Source organism: Vidua chalybeata, chromosome 24 (assembly GCF_026979565.1).
Source record: "Vidua chalybeata isolate OUT-0048 chromosome 24, bVidCha1 merged haplotype, whole genome shotgun sequence".
Taxonomy (NCBI): Eukaryota; Metazoa; Chordata; class Aves; order Passeriformes; family Viduidae; genus Vidua; species Vidua chalybeata.
This window is the reverse complement of record NC_071553.1, coordinates 6,367,373-6,384,679: the sequence shown is the minus strand read 5'-3', so window position 1 is coordinate 6,384,679 and position 17,307 is coordinate 6,367,373. Positions and strand designations below refer to the sequence as shown.

The 17,307-nt window shown below is 53.9% G+C and overlaps 1 protein-coding gene across 2 annotated transcripts; it reads right to left on the bottom strand.

Moving 5' to 3' along the window:
* Positions 1–4: 4 nt before the first annotated feature.
* Positions 5–12,891, bottom strand: CAMK1G (calcium/calmodulin dependent protein kinase IG). 2 transcript variants are annotated; one of them, XM_053963934.1, is made up of 13 exons: positions 12,662–12,891; positions 9,044–9,160; positions 6,736–6,864; positions 6,427–6,501; positions 5,703–5,841; positions 5,494–5,617; positions 4,919–4,994; positions 4,307–4,419; positions 3,417–3,495; positions 2,897–2,984; positions 2,042–2,457; positions 1,528–1,647; positions 5–583 (listed from the first exon to the last, which is right to left on the bottom strand). In XM_053963934.1, exons 2-12 carry the CDS (start codon positions 9,133–9,135, stop codon positions 1,551–1,553), a joined length of 1,428 nt encoding a protein of 475 aa, XP_053819909.1. In that variant the 5' UTR covers positions 9,136–9,160; positions 12,662–12,891; the 3' UTR covers positions 5–583; positions 1,528–1,550. The 2 variants fall into 2 exon arrangements, with proteins under 2 accessions (XP_053819909.1, XP_053819910.1); XM_053963935.1 differs by having other exon boundaries at positions 1,528–1,644.
* Between the last annotated feature and the right edge of the window lie 4,416 nt (positions 12,892–17,307).

The window sequence follows — 17,307 nt, the reverse complement described above, 5'->3', positions numbered from 1 at the left end:
ACCCTTACAAAACAAATCTCAGCTTTATTAAGCCAGTGTTCATTGTGCAATTACAGCCTTGGAAGGGGAGCTCAGCCCTTGCTGTGGCATTGTCACACACAGGGAGGTTTCTAGCAGGTTCTCTCTCCCCTTGCAGCTGCACTGAGGGCTGAGCAGCCTGGGCAGCTGAACTCCAGGGAGCCAAGCCCGAGGAGAGGAGAGGGTGAGGGCTGTAAAAACAACGGAGCTGCCACGGGAGTAAAGCTCTGCCTGGCTTTGGTTTGTGGGGCTGATGTTGTGCAGGGCGTTTGTGCATTGACAACTAAAGGGAGCAGGAAACAGAAGCTCGCAGCACTGGTGATGCCCTATGGTAATGTACACTGGGTGTGGGAGCAGGAGCCTCAGGCCTTCCCTCGCCTCCTCCCAGCTGGAATGATCCAGAAACACCCCGAGCAGACTGCAGGGATGGATCCTGGCACTGTGCCCCTGGCCACAGCTGGTCACTGCTCCCCAGAGCTGCTGGCAGGGCAGAGCCTCCTTTCCTGCTCACTCTGCTGGTCTCTGGCTCTGAAGTGCAGAAAAGAGTAAAAGAGCCCTTCTGGTTCTGCAAGAGAGAGAATTCCAGGTGAGGAGTGGCTTTGTTTCACTGCCCTGCTCCCTGCAGAACGTGCTGCTAATGAGCAGCAGTGGGGCAGGGACAGCTCGGATCCCTCTGTGGCTCCTACAAAGGGCAGTGACAGCACTGACTGCTGGAATGAGCCTCTTTGGAGTCTGCACAGCTCCAACTCGCATTTGTCTCTGCTGTTAATCCACTGTCCTGATCAAACAACCTCATCAGCAGAGACTGGCACAGGACTTGAGAGGAGGGAGCTCACTTGATGTCGCTTTTGAGGAGAGCTCTGCCAGCAGGAGCTCACCTTTGGGACATTCCTCAGAGCAGGATCCAACAGCAAAGGCTCTCACTGCTCACACACAAAGTGGTGCAAATGATAACAGGGTTGAGCCAAACTGTGGCCAAACAGGATCCAACCTGGATTATTTTACTCATTGTTTTACAAAATGAGCATCTCTGGGCTCTGCTCACAAAGACATTCGAGCCTGCCTGGGCCAAATCTGGGAAAGGGACGAGCTGCCTGTGCTGAGCCCTGGAGCTGCAGCTCTTGTCAGCCCTTTGCTCGTGGCCACAGCTGAGACCCGGCCGAAGAGCCCCAATCCCAGCTGAGGGACAGGTTTTGCATCACTGTTTTTCCCATGAATGGCCTGGAATCCTTGCCGAGTTTGGTATGACAAACCCACGCTTGGCTCCCTCTCTCACGTTCCTGGGCAGCCTCGGTGAGATGTAAAAGCTGGGCTGTGAGTCAGGGGCCCGGCCCTGGTGGAAGCTGAGAGCCGAGTCACGGCTGGAGAGGTGCTTTGGTGAAAGGCTTCACAAAAAACACGGCTTCATTTATTTCGTGTACAGTCACTGTGCTGGCTGTGCCTTTCCCTTTTGCCTGCCCTAATTGGATTAATTAAGAGCAGCTGAAGACTGGACTGCAGGGCACTCACCTCTGAGCATGTGGCTGCCTCCATCACATGATCAAACAAACTCCAGTTTGCCCAGTGCCACAGTGAGACGAGTGTTTACTGGCTTTCATTGGAACAAGAACCTCTGACTTGAAATGACTGCTTGGGAGTGGGTGAAAGGGAACAGAAAGAAGAGAAATAGCAATTATTTCGGATCTTTCTGCAGGGGAATTGTGGTGTCAGTGTAGAGAACATCAGCTGTCAGAGCAGGGCTGGGTGCAGTCCCTGCAGCCAAGGCAGGGTCTGGTCTCAGCACCAGCAGCTTGAGCCTCTGGTAACTTGTGGAAAACCAGTGTGCTCCAGTCCATGGGAGCTGTGCCACCCAGCCTGGGCACCCTGCTCAGCCGTGCTGGGACAGCCAGCAGAGCCTGGGCTGGGCACAGCTTCCAGCCAAACCAAGCTCATCCCTCCCCTCCTCCCTCCACCTGGCCACAACTCCCGCGCCAGGCGTCTCCTTCCATTTGCTGGAAGTTAGTGGGAATGACTGGATACCTACTGGGATTTTGAAGACTTTTTGAGCAGCACTGTCTCGGAGCAGGAGGACGCCTTTGTCTTCTCATGGCCCACACAGGAGGGGCTGCAGCCACAGGAGCTCCTGCCCGGGGGGCTGTGGGTGTCCGGCAGGGCCAGGCTGCTGTCCCCGGGCAGGGGTCCCTCCTCCAGGGGGCTTTGCAGCTTTTCCTCCCCCATTCCCGTGTCCTGCTGGGGCTGAGGGGGTTTGGGTGGGTTTGGGTGCCCCTGAGCTGCGTCCTTGTCATCACTTGGTGCTGCTGGCGGGGGGGTCCCCGTGGGGCTGCTGGGCCTGGGGGGCTCTGGGCTCTCTGTGGCAGGGCCAGAGCCCTCGGCCGCCCCGTGGCCGCTCATGTGCAGCTTCTTCATGTGGTGCACGACGGCCGCGGCGTTGAAGGCTTGCTGGGGAGGGAGACAAAAGCCCCGGTGAGCAGCTGGCAGTGCCAGGACACGCTGTCCCCCCTCCCCAGGTGACAGCAGGCACAGCCCTGCCTGCACTGCCTGGTTGGGATGGGCACCCTCCTGCCATAAACACCACCTTTTCCATCGGGTGTGCTGGGAGTTCCCAGCTGCTTCCAGCCGAGGAGAACAGGCAGCAGCTGGAAATGACCCCCTGCCCTCCTGGGGGGGGCCTGTAGCTCCATGTTTGGGGTGAATCTCACTTTGCAGCAGGGAATATTGCTGCAAGCACCCTGTAAACATCGGCTGCAGGCAATTCCAGCTTTGGAGGATCCCGGGTTCTGGGTGCTCCCCCACCCAGCTGAAGCCCAGCTCGTGGTGGCTGACAGCAACTGGTATTTGTTGGTGAAATGGCTGTGGGCCCCCGGCAGCAGCCACTTACCCTCCATTTGCTCTTTGCAAAGTTTTTCTGGATCTGAGCACTGACAGATGGGTAGATGTCACGGTGAAGGGCTGTATTTCCATTAATCCTGCAGATGGAAGAGAAGAAAATGGGCTCGTAGGCAGATGGCATTTGTAAGGCATTCCACATTCTGGAAGCACTGAACTGCTTTGTACGTTCAATCAGCAATAATTAAACCCAAAGGAAAAACAGCAACAAAATGTAACACAAACACACACTTCAAAGCCTGGGAAAGCTCAGGGTGGGATTTCTCCTCTGCCTCTGTTTGTGGAGGCAAATATGCACAAATTGCATCTTTAATTATTCATGGTTTGCTTTCTTTGCACACAAGAAGGAGCCGGCCCGGAGCGCGGGGGAGGCGCTGACGTTCACGACGCTCGTGACGGGCTGGGGGACACTCCTGTTCTGGGGACACTCCTGCTCCTGCTCGCACGGAGCACAGCGAGCACACAGAGTCACACCTGGGGCCGCGGGACCCCCGTGGCCGCCCCGAGCTCACCAGGGGTGCCGCAGGGCCTCCTCGCAGGTGAACCTCGCGCTCGGGTTCTTCTCCAGTAAATGCCGGATGAAGTCCTTGGCTGTGTGGGAAAGGGGGAAAAAGCAGAGAGGGGTTATTGCCTCCTTCCTCCAGAGCTGATCCTAGCAGAACGTGGGAAATGCTGCTGGATGAGCTCAGCCCTGAGGAGGAGGGGTTTGTGTCGCTGCACCACGGGAGGTTCAGGGTGGATTTTGGGAAAAATTCCCTCACTGAAAGAGTGCTCAGGCACTGGAAGGGCAGTGCTGGAGTCACCGTCCCTGGAAGTGCTCAAAAAATGAGTAGATGGTACTTGGCGGGGTTCAGTCAAAGGCTGGACTTGATCTTGGAGATCTTTTCCAACCTTAATAATTCTGTGATAACTCCAATTAAGGAAAATCCTTATAGTGACAGGCTCCAGATGAAAAAATATCAACTCTGGATGTACCAAAGTTCACTCTTAGATTGTGTGAGTTGGAGTTGAATTATTCACCTAAAAAAAACCTCTAGAAACCATGAAGTGAAAACTGAGCAGATTTAGAAGTTGCCCTGAAGAGCTCTTACATCTCTCCTCTTTTTTTTTCCCTTTGTTTGTCTTGCAGGAAGGATTGTGATGTTTGTTATTAAACCCCAGCACACCCCCTGCTAGGTTTGTTTGTTTGTATAAAAGATTGATGTTGAAATAAGCCGTGAGGATGCTGCCTGCAGTGAGCTGTGCACAGGGCAGCTCCACGAGCAGCTCGGGCTGGTGAAGTGACAGGACAGAGGAAAAAAGTGGGGAAAAAACCACAGTTTCCCTTCTTCCAGAATCACAGAATGGTTTGGGTTGGAAGGAGCCCCCAAGCTGATCCAGTGCCACCCATCCCTGTCATTACCTGACTCGGAGATATCGTCCCAAAACGGCGACTCGAACTCGTAGTAGCCTTCCTTAATCTTCTCAAAGAGTTTGGATTCGGTTTCCTCATAGAAAGGAGGGTACCCACAGAGCCTGGAACAGAGCAGAGAGCCAGGGGCCCCTCAGTGCCAGCACAGAGTGGGCACAGAGTGGGCACAGAGTGGGCACAGGCTCCTCCGCAGCCCACGCGAGCGAGGAGTGGCAGCGCTGACAAGGAGAGCTCTGCCCCCTCTGCTCAGGGGATCAGCAAGGCTGCACAAAAGAGTTAAAAACTCCCCTGCAGCAGCGAGAGGACAAAGCCACAGCTGGCACCGAGCTGAGCAGTGTGGGCGGAAACGAAACAAAAAGTACTCGGGAAGATGGAATGGTATTTGTAGGGAACCGGAGAAAAACAAAGCAGAGGATGAGGCACGGAACAGAGCAGGTGGGATCCCTTTCATCCCCGCTCCTGCACCCCCTTTAATTCCCGTGTTTGGGAGGAATTCGGCGCTGTGCTCCACAGAAAAAGGGCAGGTCTGGCCTCGCCCCCGCTCCGCAGAGCCCCGGGGGAGTCGGGGAAAACAGCGGGATGCTGCTGCCTGCTGGTACTCACAGGATGTAGGTGATGACCCCGATGGACCAGCAGTCCACGGCCTTGCTGTAGGGCTTCTGGGCCAGCACCTCGGGGGCTGCAGGACAGCAAAACCAGAGGGCAGTTCTGAGCACTAATGAATTATCCAGCACTGGGGGAAGCAGGACTCTCAGCCAGTCACAGCCCCATTTCCCAGCTGAATTGTTCTGCGGTTTTCGTATCTTTTTTATGCCATTATATAGACAGAGCCACAGACAATCTCTGCCTGCATGCTGAGGTTTAACCACAGAGCTGCATCCAGCCAATGCAGTCTGGTGGGAATTAAACAAAATCCCATTGCATTAAAATAATTTTTATAATTTTTTTTCAATAAATATATTGCCCTTAAAATCACCCTTTTCTTTGCATTTTTAAAATATTGAGATTTTTCAGTCCCTATACTCATTTACAGGGTCTGTGCAGTGCATCTGTGAGTCCCGCATTGTTATCAACATATTGATGTATTCCTTTCCCTCTTCCAGGCAATGTCCTGGATGTGCACAGCCTCTCCTCCAGGAAATCCACCAGCACGAGCCCACTGCTGCCCCTTGGCTCACCCACGTATCCTGGAGTCCCACAGGCCGTGGACATGATCCCGTTCTGCTCCATTTTCGACAGCCCGAAATCCGTGATCATGATTTTGGAGTTCTCCTCGGGGGTGAGGTACAGCAGGTTCTCAGGCTGTGAACACGGTGACGTTTGTGGCAGGAAGATGGCAAAGAGGAGCCGGGAGGAGCAGGGAGGTGGGGACAGGGGCAGGGCTCACCTTGAGGTCCCGGTGCACGATGCCGTTCTCGTGGAGGTATTTGACAGCTGTCAGCACCTGGTGGATCACCAGGCTCGCGTCCTTCTCCGTGTAAACGCCCCGCTCCAAGATCCTGTCAAACAGCTCTCCCCCAGACACCCTGCGGAGAGGCCAGCTTAGAAAGAAAAGGACTGGGATAAACGCAAACAAAGCTGTTGTGTTGAGCTCCTGGTCCTTCCTCAGCAGTTTTTGGGAGGCTGAGGCTGATGGGTGCTCCTGGGTGCAATGCCAGGCTGCCAGGGGGCATTGCTGCTAAACCTGGGCAAAAATTTGGGTGAGGCTGCGAGGCAAGTCCTGCTAGGGCTGAGCTGCAGGTGGGCAGCCCTGCCTCAGGCTCCACTCCACAAGGGGCTAGAGGGTTTTGTTCTTTACTAAACCTGCAGTTAAGCAGCAGCAGCAGCCGGGTGCTCAGAGCTGTTCCCCGCTGCTGACTCGGTGCCCATTCCATTTCTAGAAACCCTGCATGGCACAGCTTTAATTAGAAATACTTCTGTCTCTGCCCTGCTAAACTGCGAGGAATTTGCATAAATAGATCCAAACCGTGCTTCAGAAAGTTGCTGTTAGAATGGGGATGGGCCAAGGGGCCACAAGGAGTGTCCAGGCTGGTGCTGAAATCCCACACATCCCCTGCTCCTGCCCTGTCCCTCCTCTCTGGCCCCGAAGAAAAGGCTCTGCTGGAACTCACAGCTGCATGACCAGGTAGAAGTGGGTTGTGCTCTCATAAATATCTTCCAAAGTCACGATGTTTTCATGCTTTATCCTGCAAAGGGAAATGTGGGTCAGAAACAAATCCTGGCAAGGACAGAAGGGGGAAAACCCAGCAGTAATCTGCTTTAATCACCAGAGACAGTTCACTGGGATGTTCTGCGTGGCAGAGGATCATTGATGCCCATCCAATTCCTTTTGGAGCACCAGGCACCATCAGTGGGGGCACCTGACCCTTTATTTAAAGTTCCCAGCACATCAGGAATGCTCCTTGCACTGTCCCACTCACTTTTTCAGCACTGCTATTTCATTCTCCAGGCTGCTGTCCCTGTTGAGAGGAGACTTCTTGATGCATTTCAGAGCAAAGAGCTTGCCAGTGCTTTTCTGCTTCACCAGGAAAACTTCTGAGAAGGCACCTCTGCAGAGAGGGGGAGAAGCTGCATTTCAGTGGGTGCTGGCAACGGGAGGGACTCACTGAGGGGAAACAGCACAGAAAACTGCACTGGGAACTTTATGTGGATGCTGATTCTAAAGCTGGAACTGCACTGGAGCAGCCCCAAATGTAGGGTGTTCAAGGCATTGTAACTAAAACCCCACATTTTTTTCTGTAGAGAAAACGTTAATTCTGCCCAGCCCACCACGGAGCTGCACTTTGGGTTGTGCCACCCAACATTCTGCACGTCTGAAACGCAAAACAGCAGGAGAACCCCAGTTAATCTTTAAACTCAGCCCCTGCTTGTTCTCCTGCCTGCAGAGGCTGCTGTCCCCGTGTCCCCCCGGGGACAAAGTGACAGTGTCTGCTCACCCCGAGCAGCAGCAGGTATTTATAACCTGCCTAAACCCCCAATCCTGTCACAGCTTTGTCCTGGCGAGCTGAGCACGAGGCTGGGGCAGTGACAGTGACACTGGGCCCGGCCAGTCCTCACTAATCCTCATCAAGCCTTAATGAAGCAGCTCCTTAATTGGGGGCCGTTAAATGGGACTTGCTGTGAGTCTGCAAAGCCCTGCAGGGAGCTGAGGGCAGGGCAAGGCAGGGCAGTGCTGTGGGGGAAAGTGATAACAACTTTGAGGTGGTTTTAAGTCCCAGATCTTCATTTCAATTCTTCAGAGAGCTGAAGCAATGCATGTGGGAAAAATCCCAATTTCTAGTGCTAAATTTTCCTATTAAAGCAATAGTAGGAAATGAACAACCTACAAATCAGCTGCTGGGGCATCTGTTCTACATCTCTGTCCCAAACAGTTTATAATAATTATGCCCCTTATTAAAAATGATGAATCAACAAGTGGGCTAGGAGAGAACAAAGCTTTTTCTAACCTCATTCCTTTAGCAAAAGCTGCTGGATAATTCAATTAATCTCTGAGGCTGACAAGGCACAGAATTTGGAGTAGCTGCTTCTTTGGGAGCTTTCTCATGGGCTCAGAAGTCACAGAAAATTTGTCCATGACAGAACTTGCTGATGGAGGTAATTCAATTCCTCCCCCACAACCTTGGCAATGTTTTGTTGTCTCATCCCCATGAATAGGCAAATGAAGCTGTTAACGCACAGGGAAGGATTGTACAACTCCAGCATCCTTGTTTTTGTTTCATTCCCCAACTGAGTCAGGGTTCCTGAGCTAAATATACAACTTGTTATTGTCATTCTCTGCCTGCCAGCCCCTGACCTTGCAGTGGCAGGAGCAGCAGGAGAGGGGTAAAAACCTCCCTGTGCAAAAGAGGGGCAAAAATCTGCCCGTGCAAGAGAGGGGCAAAAACCTCCCTGTGCAAGAGAGGGGTAAAAACCTCCCCGTGCAAGAGAGGGGTAAAAACCTCCCTGTGCAAGAGAGGGGCAAAAACCTCCCTGTGCAAGAGAGGGGCAAAAACCTCCCTGTGCAAGAGAGGGGAAAAAACCTGCTCGTGCAAGAGAGGGGCAAAAACCTGCTCGTGCAAGAGAGGGGCAAAAACCTCCCTGTGCAAGAGAGGGGCAAAAACCTCCCTGTGCAAGAGAGGGGTAAAAACCTCCCTGTGCAAGAGAGGGGCAAAAACCTCCCTGTGCAAGAGAGGGGTAAAAACCTCCCTGTGCAAGAGAGGGGCAAAAACCTCCCTGTGCAAGAGAGGGTAAAAACCTCCCCGTGCAAGAGAGGGGTAAAAACCTCCCTGTGCAAGAGAGGGGCAAAAACCTGCCTGTGCAAGAGAGGGGTAAAAACCTCCCCGTGCAAGAGAGGGGCAAAAACCTCCCTGTGCAAGAGAGGGGTAAAAACCTCCCTGTGCAAGAGAGGGGTAAAAACCTCCCCGTGCAAGAGAGGGGTAAAAACCTCCCCGTGCAAGAGAGGGGTAAAAACCTCCCTGTGCAAGAGAGGGGCAAAAACCTCCCTGTGCAAGAGAGGTTCCCTGGGGCTCAGAGGGGCAGGAGGGAGGGCAGGGGGCACCTGGAGCTGTGCCCGGGGCTGTTTGGGAAGGCTGAGCCAGGAGTGGGAGCAGCAGCAGCAGCAGCCTGGGCACCCCGGGGCTGCTCCTGGCCTGCCCCAGAGCAGGAGGTCCCCGGGACACTGGCCAGGGCCAGGAGGGCCTGGGGGCCCATCTGGGGCTGCTCCTGCCCCGGGCACAGCGCTGTACTCACGATCCCAGGGCCTCCATGAAGATGAAGGTTTTGCGGATGTTGCTGGTCTGCTTCTTCCAGGAGCCGCTGCCATCCTCCTCCTTGCGCCCCATCTCCTCCAGAGTGGAAGCAGGAACGCTGGGAGGAGGAGGAGGAGGAGGAGAGGTCACTGGCACGGTCTGTGTTTGCAGCGGCCCAGGACCCCCCAGCCACAGCTGGAATCACAGCTGGCCAAGGCCTGGGGGCTGTGAAATGCTCCCCAAACCCCTTAGAGATCGGGTCTGGGGACTGGAGGGACACTGGAGCCTGAGTCAGGAACCTGGAGACAAGGGAAAAATAGATATAAAAGTGACCCTGGGAGCGGGGAGCATCCCCTGCCCAGGGCAGGAAGGGAGCCAAGGGCTGTGGGACACAGCTGAGCCTTCAGGAGACAAAGCAAAGGCTTTCATGGATGTTTTTTTGTCCCTTTGGAAAAGGCAGAAGTATTAAAGCAGAGAAAAAGCTGAAAGGTCTTTTTTCATGAGAGACTGCTTAGATATTGGATTCCTCCTGAACCTACTTTATCTCCTTAATTAGCACGTTTGCAGGGTTTTCAGCTCCTTGACACAATTTTTAAAGGTTAATTTAACATTATTGAAACCAAAATTGACTCAATTGTAAACAGTTGAAGCCTTCAGTCCATAAAATCACCAAAGGCCTCATGAACTTGATCTTTATTTACCTCTTTCTGATGCCTGTGTAACTCACAGAAATACAGGAGCCCAGCCTTATCTTGCTCTTTGAAATCAGGGAAGGTCGAAAGTCCTTCACAAAAATGCTGATCAATCAGTAGAAAACTTTCTGCCAATTATTTTAAGTTCCTAAATAACGTTTTCTTTGCAGTCATCTGCCCCTCCCAAACCTACAGATCTGGACTATCACAGAAAGAGAATTTTCTGGCAGAGACATTGAGCTGGTGATGGCAGGTGAGTTTTATCCACTCTAAATAATTATCGGGCCTGGCAGGGTGGTGCTGAGTGACAGGGAAAACTGAGAGGAGCTCTCCATTCCTCTCCCTGCTGCTGTCAGCCAGAGAATACGAGGTGAAAAAAGAGAATTAGAAGCCCAAGTAGGTCAGCCTGGCCCTGGGGACAAGTGGCATTTTGGGCTCCTGTGCTGGCTGGGACCAGCTCCGTGGGACAGAGGGCACAGGGTGGAGAAACCCTCCTGCACTGGCAGAGGTGAGCGTCCCCAGCTCTGGGGGACAGTGGGTGATGGACACTCCCTTCTGAGAATTTGGCCCATCCAAGCCCAAGGCTTCAGTTTGCCCAGTCCTGGCTCATTTCAGCTCCATTCCCGGAGCATTTTGATGTTGAATTCCTTGTGAATTCAGCAAGCTGCCTATTTTAAAGGGAATTTTGCTCCCAAGGGAAGGTAGTGTCATGTTTTCCTCATTCTCTGTGAATCATGTGCCCGTCTCAGAGCTGCTCCTGCTGTCACCTGGTGCTGGGGACAGGCTGCAGGAGCAGCTCTCACTCCCTGCACGTGGAGCTCATTTCTTGCTTTCTCACTTTTCCGATGCCATCAGCAGCAAGTCATTTCCTGCCTGCCCTCGCCTCTCTGCGAGGAAGGGGAGTAAAAGCTGCTATTCTGGGAGCAAAATATTGGAATGTTGGAGCTCCTGAGATGGAAAGCTGCCCATGGCAGGGGGTGGGAGGGAATGATCTTTAAGGTCCCTTCCAACCCCAGCCGTCCCGGGATCCCAGAAGCGCTCAGGTGATGGACCCGAGCCCGCTCTGCTCCTTCCCCGTGGCTTTTCCTCTTTTGGTACAAGGGGAAGAGCTTGCCCCGGGGAGGGTGCAGGACACAGAGGCCTCTCTGTGCAGCCAGGAATCTGGGGTCAGGAGAATGGGAATTCCCTGGGTCTCAGGGAGCTCACCTCTGGCTCTCACTCTGCTTGCATCACCTGTTGCACTTCGCAGCAGTGGGTCACAGTGCAACGTTTGGTGAATTTGTTGTTTGTCTTTTGTTATTTATTCAAGCTCTGGTGCAACAATCCCAAACCCCCAGACTGGTTTGGGTGGGAAGGGACCTCAGAGTCCATCCAGTGCCACCCCAGCCATGGCAGGGACACATCCCTCTGTCCCAGGCTGCTCCAAACCCTGTCCAGCCTGGCCTGGGGCACTGCCAGGGATCCAGGGGCAGCCCCAGCTGCTCTGGGCACCCTGTGCCCTTCCCAGTGCCCTCACCTTTCCCACTGTTGGTGCCCAGCCCTGGCTTTGTGGAGGGACTCCCTCAGCTGGAGAAACCTCCCACAGGAGTGGGACCATGGCAGAAGTTGGGCAAACCCCTGGTGCAGGGACTGGCAGATTTCCTGCCCTGCTCTGTGCCCACCTGCACACTCCCACCCCTGTGGTGCCCTCCTTCCCCTGTCAGCTCCACCCTGACCCCGTCCAGCAGGGCCTGGGGACAGATCCCAGCCCCAGCCTCGGGATGCACACAGAGGGCACCCACAGGCACTTTGGAATTCACATTATTTTAAATAATTCTTTAAATAATTCACATTCTTTTAACCCCTGATCCCAACAAGGGGCTGTGGTGCCCCTGTGCCCCTTCACCTCCTGGCAGTGCAAGCACACCGGTGTGCCAGGGTGCCATGGCATAATTGAAAAGCTCATTAAGTGATGCAGGTGAGACCCTCTGGAGCTGAGAGTGAAGTGCATAAGCCAGCTTTGAGTTGTGGAGCTTCCCCCTCGCCCACCACAACGAACACAGCAGCACGCAGGGCTTCAGCTGAGTTTGTGTCATGGACAGAGGAAAACAAACAAGTGTGATATCAATGTCTGACCTTTGGGCTCTCCTACAGCCTGAGCCAACAAACTGCTCTGCTCTGTCTGGTCCAGCTCGACACTGCTCAGAGTGCAGGGCTGTTATTATGACCTTGCCTAAATCTTTCCTGAGGAAATCTGTTCCGCTTCCACATCCCACAGCAACAAATCCATCTGCAGCCAGACCCTGCTTCTGAATGGATGCTCTGCATTAGCAGAATGATTGTAAGTCATGATTAATGGTCTCGTGACAAATTTCCATGTGCAGGGGGAACAGACATGCAGCTTTCAGGGGTTTGCCTTCAGAATGAGAAGTTTATAGGAAAAAAAATGAGAATACAAATTCAAAGGGCTTTGATTAAAAAAAAAAATACGGCAAAGCAAGCAAATCTGCATGTGAATGAATGAATAAATGAATGAATGAAAGAATGAATGAAGTGCCAGGGCAGGCTCTGTGTTCAGGGACAAAAGAACAAGAAATTGAAACCACGAGCTCGCCATTAGAAACAAACCCACGTCAAAGCTCCCGTATCCCCCCACCACGCCATCCATTCCAAGGCAACTTGGGCAACACTTGCAAAATCTCCATTTTCATTGCAAATACCCCAGATTCCCTACAATACTCTGGATGTAAAATGCCAGGGACAGCTTTCTATGAAATCGCTGGATACAACACGAGTGCTGGAGGATACTACGGAGGAGAAGTCCTCTGGTGTTTCCCTGCTACAGGGTAAAACCAATTTAAAGCAAAGCGGGTGAGCAGGGGTCCCACCTGCTCCTCTGCAAGAGCAGGAGCAGCAAATGGCTCGCAAGGAAAGAATATTTTGCTTACCCAAGTCAGCACAGACAAAGCAACTCCTGTTGGCTGCTCGCGCTCAGCGCCGAGTCTGCGGGGATTAGAGCTCAGGAGGAGGAGGAGGAGGAGGAGGAAGAGGAGGAGATGGAGCCGAGATGGTAACCAGGGAGCCAGCAGGGGCACGGGGACGATGCAGCAGGGCTGCAGGTGCCAGCAGGCTCAGGGCTGGAGCTCGGCGTGCAGCAGCCGCTCCTCCCGCTGCTCGGGCTGAGACATCCCCGGCTGCAAACAGAGCCTGCCTTCCTCACACCAACGGCTCCTGGGCTGGGAAACCGCCCCCATTCCCTGGGCATGGGCTGGGAGCTCTGTGGCACTGCCCTGCCTGGGACAGGGTGTCCCAGCAGGAGCTCCAGCACTGCCAGGGGATGCTCCTCACCCTCTCTGAATGGCACAAGCCCGTGGAGAACAATCATTGGGCACAGGTTAATCTCCATGCTCGCCATCTGGGGCTATTTTACCCCACACAATGGCTCTGTTTTGACTTTCAAAACCTCCCTGTGAGTGCCAGCTCGAGCACAGCACATATGAATAGAGGAAATATTAATAATTCCTTGAATCTTTTCTATGGCGTGGGATTTTTAGAGCTGGCAATAACAACTTTACTGAGTGCATTCTCAGTTGATTTACACTGCCATCTAGAATAATGCATGGAAAAAGTCCATATCATTGTGGAGTTTAGTTTTATGTCAGGAATAAATCAGCTCTGAGGCAATACTTGAAAATCACACTCTTTTTCTCAATATATTTTCCCCCAGTAGCTTGGTTCCAAGGCAAAGGCTCTTGGGTGTTGATCCTGTCTTTGCTGGGCCATCTCTGGGAACTCCCCCAAAATCTGGGGGATTTTGGTCAGGATTCCTGGATGTGGGTCTGCAGCTTTCCTTTAGTGCAAGGTTCGGGTGGAATTTGCATGGATTTTACCTTGAAAGCCACTGGAAGGCCTCACCTGTGGAGTGAGGGGGAGCCAGTCCCACTGCTGGGGGAGACACCAGGGTCAGAGTGATGTGAGAGGCTTTGTTAGGGGGGCTCACTGGGGGTTTATTGGGTTTTTTAGAGGGGTGTATTAGGGGGGTTTATTGGGGTTTATTGGGGGGTTTATTTGGTTTATTAGGGGAGTTTATTTGGATTTATTTATGGGGGCTTATTAGGGATGTTTAGGGGGGTTTATTAGAGGGCTTTATTAGGGGTTTTTTGGAGGGGTTTAATAGGGTTTTTTGGGGGGGGTTTATGAGGGGGTTCCCAGCAGAACCGAGCATACCCCCCAAAGCAGAGCCAGGGGGTGGGAGGGAAACAGCAGAACCCTCAGCACAGCAGCCCCTCTGCTCGGGGGCAAGGTGCTGTTAGCCCCATCCCCGGGGAGAAGCACCTGGAACACGCCTGGCAGGAAAGGAAAGACATCTCCTGAGTGTCGGGAAAAGGATGGAGAGGGACTTTTTACAGAGGCAGCTGGTGAGAGGTGAGAGGAGCAGGAGGAGTGGTTTTAAACGAAAAGAGGGAAGATTTAGAGTGGATGTTGGGAGGGAATTCCTCCCTGTGAGGGTGGCAGCCCCTGGCACAGGGTGCCCAGAGCAGCTGGGGCTGTCCCTGGATCCCTGGCAGTGCCCAAGGCCAGGCTGGACAGGGCTGGGAGCACCTGGGACAGGGGAAGTTGGAAATCGATGATCTTCAATATCCCTTCCCACCCAACCCCTCTGTGAGAGGGGAACAGGGCCCTTTGGGCAGGACCTGCGTGCCCGGGGGGTTCAGGGGGAGGATTTTGAGTCGGGACACCCTGAATGCAAACACACACTCAGCCAGGCCAGGGCCAGGGCTGGCAGTGCCCGGGCTGTGCTGGAGCCTGAGCCAGGGCTGTCATCCTCGGCTCCACCCGAGGGCAGTCCTGGCCCCCGGGGCCGTGGGTGGCTGGTGGCTGGGGCAGGGCTGGGTGACGGCTGCGCCCGATGCTCCTGAAGGTCTTTGCCAGCCCAACGCGTTCTGTGGTTGTGTGCCAGGGTCTGGGACAGCCCCGCTCAGCCGGAGCATCCCGGGAGCTCCGGGCTGGTGCCAGCAGAGAGCACTGCAGCACAGCCAGTGGAGCACTGGCCTTTGGAGCGAGAGCAAACAAGGCAGGAGAAGCCCTTGCTTAAATAAAAGCTGTAAAAACACGAGTGATGCCGCTGGGATTGGAAGTTATTGCAGCAGAACTCCTTGAAATAAAGTGCATTTCAAGAACACGTTCTTCTCAGTCTGGGAGCATTGTTTGCTTTTCTTTGTTGCCCTAAAACAGGGGTTCTGTAAAGCAGGGAGGCTCCTTCATCCAGGGCACGAGTGGGAATGAGTTGAGGTGGGTCTGGATTCTTTGAGTCTGCATTGCTCGATTGGAAAGAGCTGCTCTTTTCTCCTCTGTTCATTTCTTCTCTTTATTTTTAAAACTTCAGTGCATAAATTGGTGAATGAGTTACCCAAGGAGCTCAGTCCCAGGTTTTGCACGTTCTCCTTAACCTGGGAATTCTGGTCCTGGAGTCAACCAATGTTATGGTAATCATTCATTTAAAAATGGTGAAGAATCATGTCATTAGCTGCTGATGAGCATTACTGTTAATTACCCTGTTCAGTGGCACATTTACTGCACAGCTTCATTATCTGTCCCTAAATAATTCCAGCCATCTCTTGTCTCTCCATCATTTCCATACAAACCTGCCTTTCTGGGATACACAAACCCCCACCCCAAAACCGACCCAGCAGCCAGACTCCGGGGCTTTGGGGCTGCCTTTTTCCAACCTGAGCCACGTTTGCTCTGAGAGCCCACGCCAGGAGAGGCCGGTTGGGCACCCTTGGCCACCCCGTGTGGAATTCCAGCCTCACATTCCCAACCCACAGAGCCCCTGCCACACAGAGCCCTTCCTGTGCTGACAGTTCATACCCAGAGCTGACTCAGAGGAAGCCAATTAGGAACCTAAAAGGGCCTTTCATTAGCCTTTTGAAAAATCCAGTGCTAATTATGCAGGTTTGAATAGATGCTTACTCAAGGGGTTAATTATGCATCCCCGAAGAGCAAAACTTCATTTAGTGCCTCTGGGGAGGCTCAGGGAGCGGTGGCTGCTGCAGGCTCTGGTGCCTGGGAAGCCTTGGGGCGTTCATCCCCTCCAGTCCCTGCCCATCTCCTGGCAGAAGCAGCCAGGGAGTGCCCATCCCTGGCTGGGAGGGTGGGCAGAGCTGCTGGGGGGGCAGCCAGGGCAGCCTGGGGCTCTGCTGGCCTTTATTTCATGTCCTTCCCTCGGGGCTGCTGTGACTGCACCGAGGGCAGCTCCCAGCACCGTGCCCAGGCTTTGGGATTCCCTGGGAGCATCACCGGGACAGCAGCACCTGGGAATGGAGCTTCAGCCTCCCCAGGGAGGCACCTCCCTGCCCAGGGCCCTGGCACCTCCCTGCTCCCTGCTCCCGCCGGGGAGAAGTTCAATAATTCAGCTTGTACAGACAAACAAGGCAGCAGGAGCAACGGAATTCCGAATTTCCAGAGCCATTCCTTTCACACCTTGTGGCTGCTGTTAAAACCCAGGCTTATTAAGGCATTCCCAGCAAAAGAAATCTTTCAGGATGCTTACATCTGCCCGAAAGACTTCTCCAGGAGCAACTTTTCTTTGCCAATTTATTACTGTGAGCAGTAAATAATCGAGGAGATAACTGCACTGTAGAATTTGGTGTGGGGAAGAATGCAATTAGATTTCTATGGGCTTGTCTCACACAGGATTATGCCTGTTTCAGCTCAGGTTTTTTTCCTCCCGGGCCACATAGCAGCTTTAAATCACTTTTTCTATTTTATCTGTGATTACAGGCTTAAGAACGTGAGGGAAAAAAAAAACCTCCTGTAAGTGACACACCAACACTGACTTGATCTCTGGTGATTCTCAGCAGGCTCTAAAGAATTTGGGACAAGGCCTGAGAGGAACCCTCGTCCCTGGGTGAGGAGGAGGAGCAGGCACAGACACAGGGCACAGGGCACAGGGCACAGGGCACAGGGCACAGGGCACAGACACAGGACACAGGACACAGGGCACAGGGCACAGGACACAGGGCACAGAGCACAGGGCACAGGGCACAGGGCACAGAGCACAGGACACAGGGCACAGGGCACAGAGCACAGGGGACAGGGCACAGGGCACAGGGCACAGAGCACAGGGCACAGGGCACAGGGCACAGAGCACAGGACACAGAGCACAGACACAGGACACAGAGCACAGGGCACAGGGCACAGGGCACAGACACAGGGCACAGGGCACAGGGCACAGGGCACAGGGCACAGAGCACAGGGGACAGGGCACAGGGCACAGAGCACAGGGCACAGGGCACAGGGCACAGGGCACAGAGCACAGGGGACAGGGCACAGGGCACAGGGCACAGAGCACAGGGCACAGGGCACAGGGCACAGGGCACAGAGCACAGGGCACAGGCACAGAGCACAGGGCACAGGGCACAGGGCACAGAGCACAGGGCACAGGGCACAGAGCACAGGACACAGACACAGGGCACAGGGTACAGAGCACAGAGCACAGGGCACAGGGCACAGGACACAGAGCACAGAGCACAGAGCACAGAGCTGCCTGCACAGGGCACAGAGCACAGGGCACAGGGCACAGACACAGGGC